This window comes from Mustela nivalis (assembly GCF_964662115.1).
Source record: "Mustela nivalis genome assembly, chromosome: 16".
NCBI lineage: Eukaryota > Metazoa > Chordata > Mammalia > Carnivora > Mustelidae > Mustela > Mustela nivalis.
The window spans coordinates 64,687,352-64,696,094 of NC_139035.1; the positions used below are offsets into that span (position 1 = coordinate 64,687,352).

General features: G+C 60.3%; 1 protein-coding gene across 1 annotated transcript; it reads right to left on the reverse strand.

Annotated features, from left to right (window-relative positions):
• Positions 1–6,230: 6,230 nt before the first annotated feature.
• DUSP23 (dual specificity phosphatase 23) lies at positions 6,231–7,571 on the reverse strand. The gene is made up of 2 exons (XM_082703851.1): positions 7,214–7,571; positions 6,231–6,648 (listed from the first exon to the last, which is right to left on the reverse strand). Exons 1-2 carry the CDS (start codon positions 7,478–7,480, stop codon positions 6,463–6,465), a joined length of 453 nt encoding a protein of 150 aa, XP_082559977.1. The 5' UTR covers positions 7,481–7,571; the 3' UTR covers positions 6,231–6,462.
• Between the last annotated feature and the right edge of the window lie 1,172 nt (positions 7,572–8,743).

Sequence of the window (8,743 nt, forward strand, 5' to 3'; positions counted from 1 at the left end):
CAACACCTACCCTGTGTATAGATCCCTTGGCTCTCCAACGCTACCATCCACCTCTTACGGGAGGTGAACTTCCTGAATCTGACCGGACACACTCCTCTTTTGTCTGCAATCATGCCCACATGGCTTAAGTATTTATGTCCTGGATCTTGGCATCATACTTGCGGACATGCACCTGTCATGTACCCCCCCTGCTCCCCCCAACCCCAGATGATGCATCCCTTGGATTTATCCCGCCCGGCTCTGCGTCTCTGGCCTGTGGGTCCGGTGTCACGTGCTTCTCGAGCGTCCGAGTGCCAGGCGTCGTGCTGGGCGCTCGCAGCCTGGGCACGGTCTTTCGACTCCAGCGGGAAAGGGAGACATTAAACGATGAGATGAATCATAGGTGAGCCAGGGCCCGGGAGGTAGAAGGACAGATGCTTCGGGAATATGTGTGAGTATGTGAGGGGGTGGTTGGAAACCTTTCCCCGGGAAAGGGTGTTAAGCTGAGACCAGTGGGGAGTGGGAGTTGGGAGCTGGGCAGAGTTGGGGACAAATGTCTCCCCGGCAGGCTGCCCTGACTGTCGTGCGGAGAGAGTCGAGGACGCCTGGCCGTGTGCAGGACTGGGGCAACTCAGCAGGCTGGCTGGGCCGAACCTCACGCGTGCCCAAGGTCGTCAGGCCTGCGTCTCAACCGGCTCCTGTGAGCTGATCGCTGAGCTCTTGAGACATCCTGCCTGATAAGAAGTTCTCTGTGGACCTAGATCTTGGGCCAGGCAGAGGTCTGTGCTCACAGTGTGGTGGTGAATATGCCGGGCTGCTGGGGCCATGCAGTATCAAGGCTGACCTCTGCGGCTGGAGCCTGAGCGCCCAAGGTCAATTTGCAGGAGCTGTGTGCGCACGGACCCGCCCCCAACAACACCCCAGCACCCAGGTTCAGGGAAACTGCGCCGTTGGGTGGTATATGTTTCCACAGTCCTCGGGAGAGGTGTGTGTCCCTGGGATGCCCCTGGAAGCCCGTGCCTGCTTTGCTTGGACTCTGCCCCGTGCGCTTTCCCCTTTGCTGATTGTCATGGTGTCCTTTCACCGCAACGAGCCATTACTGGGAGAAGGGCAGCTCGTCCGTGAGTCCCTCTAGCGAGGGTGGTCTTGGGGTCCGCTACCCGGGGAGAGCAGGGAACAAGGTCTACAGCAGAGGGAGGAAGGAGCTGGAGGAAGGGACTGGCTTCCTTGGGGCCTCACAAGTCATGGTCAAAATGGCATAGTTCTCTCTGCGGGCTTGACCTCAGTGTGGTTATTTAACCCTGTTCCACGGCCCAAGGCTGCATCAGCCCCAACTAGACCGCATGAAGTTGTCTACGGGAAACTCGCCAGTTGGCGAATTTGCCTGGAGTGGGCTTGCGGAGCCCAAGGGCACGTGGAACCCCCTGCAGGAGGTGAAGCGCGAGCCCAACCCATGGGACAGCCACACCGAGGACTGTCCGCATGTCCCACCTTGGGTTTGGAGCGGAGTCCCTGCTCCATATGTACCGGTCGGGAAGAGACAGCAGCGTCTTCAGTATAAAGGTAGAGGGAGAATCCCAGAACCGTTCACCTTGCTGAATCCTACATACTGAAAGCTCAGAGGTGACATCACCAATTCGTTTCATGATCACATAACCATGGTGACAGAGTAAGTCATGGGAAAAATAGGGTGGGAGAGTGGTTGAAGCAATTTAAGGAATTTATTGGCACAAAGGATTCCGTTATCAAGGTTGCAAATAAGTCATGAACTTCAGGCGTGGACGTGCACCGTGCCACTTTCTGCTTGCTTGGACAAGCATGCCGCCTTCTCAAGAGTATGACTTGAATCCAAAATAGCTGGAGAAAAATTTAAAAGTAATGACAGAAGTGCTCATATAACTCATTTCTTAATCAATAGGGGACTATCGTTTCGATGGAGCGGGAGGTGTGGGGGCGGAAGCCTGTTGGGCTGGTGGCCGGGCTGCAGGTCGGCACTCCCGGGTCAGAGCAGCACTGCCCGTCTATGGGGTGGGGGCGGTGATCCCGGGTCCCACTAACGGCCTGTGAGTCCCAGTGCCTCGCTTCTGGGGGACACAGAGGCTGCTGTGTACTTTGCAATGACAACGAAGTCTCATCTCGGCTCCCAAGAGACAAGGCAGTTTATAGTTAGATAAACCCAGGTTTGAATCCTGTTCTAGCTACGTGACTGTGTGTGCAGCTCAAACCCCCCGGGCCTCAGTTTATTCAGACATGCACTGGGCGTTATAAGAAGACCTTGTCTGTAGGGTTGTTTGGAGGATTAAGTGAGATGATGTCTATAAAGCACTTGGTACAGTGCCTGGTGTGCATTAAGGGCTCAAATAACAACAATGAAAACCGAAAGGATATTAGAGTTTTTAATAAATCATCAGACACAAGAAGACATTTGCAAAGGCTCAGTGCCATCGCCGTGTGCCTCCGGATTGTCATGCTGGGTGAGGACGACGTCTGCTCTGAGTTATGTAGTTGTAGAGGGGACGAAGTGACCTGATGAGTCACCTTGCTATTCTGGACTTAAATGCTCGGGCTGCGTTTTCAGGCACAGCCCATAGCTCACATGTGTTGGCTCTGGTGTCTGAAGTTTACTCCCTGGGCTCCTAGGAGGGTAGGGAGAGAAGCCATCGGAGGCTGGGTTGGTCAGATGGCCCTTGATGCCAAGCTCTGACTAGGAGGGCAGATTGCCCCGTGTCACCGGAGCTGGGGGGAGGTCCTGGCGGGAGGGACATCTGGATGCGATCCCAGCTCTTTCACTGCAAGTGTGAGGCACTGGGCAAAGTCAGCCAGTTCCATACACCTTAGTTTACCCCTGGAAAGGGAAAAATACCTGATCTGCAGAGTGGTTGTAAGGATAAAATGACACGATGCGATGATGTACATAAAAACACCTGCCCTGTGGTGGGGCTTCATAAACACGATGATTGTAACCGTCTAGGTAAACAAAGTACAGTCATGAACAAGGGCGAAACACATTAGCGGTAACTGGTGTTGTTCTGTGACAAAACGATCCTGTGAGACCAACTCGGTTTCCTTCTTGGAAAGAACGCGACACAGTCGGCAGAAGGTTGGACTGGAGGCTTGGCAAATGAGTGCAGTTCATTCCGGGAGATGGTTGATGATTTGGATCAGATCCCGGCCCCCGTGACATGCTCATCCCTGGGAAGATCTGGAGGGGTCTTCGGGGGCGGGCAGGGGCGCCGTGCAGGAGGAGTGGGTTTCCTTCCCCTGGGGGAGGATGGGGAGGAGCCGCCCCGCGGGTCAGGTCTCTGTGTGTTTGAATGGCAATAGGGTGCTGAGGAGGCTGAGCTCCAAGGGAGGTCTGGGGGGTGGTGGCCACGATGCAGGCTGATCTCCGCAGCAGGAGGCTGGGTGCTGGGGACGCATGCCTGGGGGCCAGCTACAGAACCTGGGGCCACAGAGCAGAAGAACCTGTGTGTGTGTGCACGGTTGGATCAAGTGGAGGCAGAAGGACCAGGCCCGGGACAAAGGGTCTCAGAGTGGCCGGTGCCCCTCCTGTCCTGATGCCAGTTGCTTCCGCATCAGAACACTTCTCTGGGAGAGGAACCAAGGAGGTGACGGCTGCAGCGCCCGAATGACACAGAGGGACGTCTTCCCTCCCGACAGCCTCCATCCGGCAGGGAACTCAAGTCACATTGCAGACAACAAACATGAATGGAACTTTGAAGACACGGGGGTGTGAGTCTGTGTCACTGCAGCTCTGCCCCCCAGGCGCTCATGGAAAATAAACCCTTCCAAATGTCAAGAGGTAATGGTGTCTGTCGCCATCCTGGAAAGCCACCCAGTGGGAGGGTGGGGCCGGAGCTGGGAACTGGGCACCGCTCAAGAAGGTGAGTGTTGCTGTTTGGTCCTTTCTCCCCCACATCCAAGGGAGAAATTCCCAAGCATGTTCCCATGGGAAATGAGAGCTTATGGTGGCACCTGGTGCTCTACTGTGGTGGTTCTCAGCTGGGACCAATTCTGTCCTCCTGGAGGACGTCTGTCAATGTCCGAGCACATTCTTGCTGTCACTTTTTTTTTTTTTGCGGGGGTGGCGACATGCTACAGGTATCTAGTGAGCAGAGGTCAGGGATGTTGCTGAACACCACACAGCGCAGAGGAGAGCCCACAACAAAGAGGTCTCCAGCCCCAGAGATCAGCAGCGCTGAGGCTAACAGACCCTGGTGCGAGGCGACGTGAGGTCCTCTGTCAGTGGATGTGGATCGTTCCTCACACCCATCACCTCGGTGAAGGCAGAATGGGGAAGGGTCACGGCCAGCCTGGAAGCCTCGCTGCTGGCCATGGACGGGAGAGGAGGTGGGAGCAGGTGAAACATTTGGGGGTGGGGATGAACCCAGAAGCAGCCTCAGGCTCACCTCCCAAGGTAGATGAAGGAGAAAGGCAGAGTTTTGCATTTCCAGTCAACTCTTACTTATTTAAAACCCGATTTCCTTAAGCACATAATTATATGTTTATTTCCCGGAGGAACTCTTGAGGCAGCGGAGATCTGCTTAAATTATGGGGACGGAGGCTGCACACAGGGCTCTAATGGGGTTAGAAAAATGTTCTGTCTCCTTTGAAGGAGCCTTGGGAGGAAGGGAAGGGCAGGTTCCTCCCCTGCAGCGCAGAGACGTGGGGCGGACGGAGCTCGGGAGGGCACGGAGTGCGAGGACTGCTTGTCCCGCCTGCTGGGGCCAGAGCAGAGCTGAGGGGAACTCTGGGCGCAGCGTCAAGCCTCCGGCCTCTGGTTTCCATCCTGGTAGGTGGCGGGAAGGCATCCAGGAAGTGGGCCGTCCGCAGGCTTCCTGCCTTCACTTGCGCGCGCGCGCACACACACACACACACACACACACACACACACACACGTGCGTGCTCCCCTTTGGAAGGGGCTGTGGGAGGCTTCCGGGAAGCCGTAGGTAGGGGGGGCGGACTTCAGTACCTCTCTGTGTAGTACATCTCTGTGCAGCTTCCCACGTCTCTGTGGCAGCCTGTGTGCCTGGAACTGGGGGCTCCCCACACCCCCCCGACCTGGCTGGGCTGGGTGGGGACGGAGGGAATAGGATGGCCAACTGAGTCCCTAGCTCTGACACGCCTCGGAAGAAAGGCGGAGGCATCTTACAGCCTGCCTCCCCCTCCCAGAGACAGAGGGTGAGACTCCGGCTGATACGATACTGTGAGCTGGACGGGCGCGGAGCTGGACCGCAATGGTGCAGAGAGATGCATCAGGAGCAGGTGCCTTAGACCTGCCTCTGGCCTAGGCGACCCAGGATGGGGGCCTCGGGGGGACCCTGGCCTCCTCCCACTCTGTCTCCCCTGCCTCTGGGAGGCACGTCTCTCACAGTGCCACCGTCTGGGGCTGGACCCGGTGTGCGCCATCTCCACCAGGAGGCTGTGAGTCATCGTGCTGGCCTGGGAAGCCTCCACACCTAATGAAGCCCGGTGCACGCAGTTGGGCACTCGGTCCGCGGTTCCTGATGCATTTCTACCTTGTCCAGCCTTCCTGCCATGGAGCAGGCCGAGGTCACAGCGAAGAGAGTCTGTCCAGCTGGTCTGCCCCACCCATCCTGTCTCTCAAAGCCCAAAGCGTGGTGCCAGGGCTGCTAGGGTGGGGCCCAGCTGGGAGTGAAGGTAACAGCTGAACCACGGCCATGAGTTGTGGCCCTCAGTGTCTTCATTCACCCACCAAATATCCTCTCGGCACAAGCACCCCGGCTGGCTGAGTTCCAGCCTCGCTCAGTGTGAGGTGTGGGGCGGCATAATGGGCCGCTGCTCGCTCGGGAGTGGAGCAGCCCACAGCTGGTGGGGTACACCCAGCCCTTGGGAGTTGGAGACGGAGGTTACCTGTGAGCACCAGGCCTTCTCAGTCTCGAGAGGGCTAACAGATGCCACACAAGGGGGTAGAGGGGCCTTGACTGGGGGGGGGGGTTGAATCCGCAGGGGCTCTCCTGGTCTGTGGGCATCAGAGACCTGGGGCTGCTGGGAATTTGTGCCCCTTTCATTGGTCAGCTCCCCTGGAGACACATCAGAGATCATCAGAGAACAGAGTCTCAGCACCTTTCAGAGGCAGAGGGCCTGCCCACCCTTCCACTTTCTAGAAGCCTGGCCTTGGGCCGGAGGCTTAGCTACCTCCCCCACAGGACAGGGAGGGCCCTGATGGCATCCCCAGGTCGCAGGGCTCCGGGAGGCTCCGCGAGCTGCGGGTGCTGTGCACGGTGGGCTGGTTCTCAGAACTTATTTATTCAGGGAGGGAGTGGAGGGAGCCCCCCTGTCCCCCAGTGCAGCTGCCCCTGTCTCTTCGGTCAGGACCTGCCTGCAGGGAACAGCTGCGCAGTCTCCCAGTCTCCCCCGCCCGCGGGAGCGGCAGGGCTGAGCGCTTCAAGGGCCTGTCCGCGACTCCGACCCCTGAACACGGGGGTCAGGGCCTGGGGCGCAGACTGGAGCTGAGGCCCTTCACTTAGTCCGCTGGTAGAACTGGAAGACGGCTTTCTCCTGCTCGTAGGTCTCGATGGAGCCAGGTCGGAGGCGCCGGATTTCAGCGATGGCATCCCCCGCGGCCAGACCCCGCTCCTTCACCAGGTAGCAGGCAAGCATGGTGCCGGTGCGGCCGAAGCCCAGGGCGCAGTGCACCCCCACGGCCTGGGAAGAGAGAGAGCTCGGGGGAGGGTGGAGCCCGACGCCCTGCCGGGGGGGCCCCATCTCCTTGTCCCCACACCTGCTGCTTCTGGGTCAGGCCCAGGACCTGGCAGGGGTCTACGGCTCTCCGGGGCGAGAAGGGACATCGCAGTCAGGGAGTGCTGTCCTGCGGAGGCCGCCGTCACCTGCCTTGCAGTTGGTTCAAGGGCTGGGCCCCTGGGCTGCCTGCCCCCGGCCCTGGGCCGGCTTCTTTTGGGTTTAGAAACGTGGATCCCGTCTATCCGGACGGCGCGAGGCTCCGGCGAGCGCGCGGCGGCCTCTGCCTTCCAGCCTCGGCCCCTCCGCTCCCAGCGCTCGCGGCTTCTCCGCGGCTTCGCCCGCGGCCTGGGTCCCCAGCCGCCCGTCGCGTCCCCGCGGGCCCCGCCCCCGCCCGTCCCCGCCCCCCGCGGACCCGCAGGCCCCGCCCCCTCCCGTCCCCGCAGGCCCCGCCCCCGCCAGCCCCGCGCCCCGCCTCCGCCCCGCCTGGCCCCGCCCCCCGCCGCCCCGCGGCCCCGCCCCGCCCGCTGACCTCGCCGCGCGCGTTGGCCTCGTCCACGATGCGCACGAAGCTGTCGATCTGCTCGGGGGCCGGCGGGCAGAAGTCCGGGACGCGCAGCCGGTGCAGCGTGAGGCCGGGGCAGCTGTCGCCGTGCGGGGGCCCGCGCTCCGTCAGGGACACCAGGTGCCGCACGCCCTGGTCCAGCAGGAACTGGTAGTGCGCGGGGAGCCGCGGCAGCGCCAGCCCCGCCAGCCGGCCCGGGAGCACCCACGAGAAGTTCGGCGGCTGCGCGCCCATGGCCGCGGCAGGACACGCCGGCGCGCCGCCCCCTCGCGTCCCGCGCGCCTCGGCCCCGCGCCTCCTACCCGCGCCCGCGCCCTGGGACACGTGGGCTCGGCGCCCCGTCGGGCGACGCCCCGCTCCGCTGCGGGGATTGGCTGAGCCGTCTCGGGGGCGGGGCCGGAGCGCGCTCCCTGGAGCTCTGAGTGACAGGACGGGCGCGACCCGGCCCCGGTTCGGAGCAGCGCGCTCGTTGACTGGTTGGATTTCAGGACTGGGCGGGATTACCGCAGCGGTGCGCACGGGGATTGGTGGAGCTACCCAAATAGCGGGGAGGCAAACCCACAGGGGAGGACGAATTGCCTAGTGCGGAGGCGGCGAGCGGGGCCGGGCTCTGCTGCTCCCTGGCGGCCGGTGGCGGTTATTACATCAGTGTCCACGGCCCCTGCGCTCCCCAGGCCTGGCCTCCTGGGGGTCTGACTTCCTTCATTTGGACGCCCAAGGGTTCCTTCTCTGGGGGAGGAACCGCCTCTACGGTGACTGACTGGCCCTTGTCAGTGACTTGGCGAACCTGTCCAGTAAGGGCGGTCTCCACTGTGCGAGGACTATTCTCCTTGTCCATGGCTGGGATTAGTCAGAAATACTGGCGGCATCTGCTGCCCTCAAGTCCTGCCCGGGGTAGTAATCACAGTCCAGTGATGACAGCGACCCACGACACAGGATGAACGTTTAGTGAGCAGTCGCTATATGCCAGACACTATTCTTAGCACTTTACCCGTGTTGACTCATTTAACTGCCACAGTAATCTGATGAGGCAGGTCATCTAATCCCCCTGCTTTTTTTTTTTTTTTAAAGATTTTATTTATTTGTTTGACACACAGAGAGATCACAAGCAGGCAGAGAGGCAGGGAGAGAGAGGGGGGGAAGCAGGCTCCCCGCTGAGCAGAGAGCCCGATGCGGGACTCGATCCCAGGACCCTGAGATCATGACCTGAGCTGAAGGCAGCGGCTTAACCCACTGAGCCACCCAGGCGCCCCTAATCCCCCTGCTTTACAGAGGGGAAACTGAGGCTGCAGAGAGGTTCGGGGATTTGAGCAAGGTGAGTCATGGTCTGGGGACTTGAAACCAGACAGCCTGGCGCCAGCATCTTTAATGCCCAGTATCGTTTCCTAAAGTTGAATGGAAGGGGAGGATGCCGCGTCTTCACAGGGCTGTCCTCGCACTCCCAAATACCATCTGTGTTAAGCTGCAGGACTTCTTAATTTCTCTTAACATTTCATG

Excerpts from the sequence above, each read along its gene's own strand:
- DUSP23 (XM_082703851.1), bottom strand. The coding sequence starts at position 7,480 with ATGGGCGCGCAGCCGCCGAACTTCTCGTGGGTGCTCCCGGGCCGGCTG. Across the intron at positions 6,649-7,213 it reads AGGCCAACGCGCGCGGCGAG|GCCGTGGGGGTGCACTGCGC; the intron begins GTCAGCGGGCGG and ends CTCTCTTCCCAG.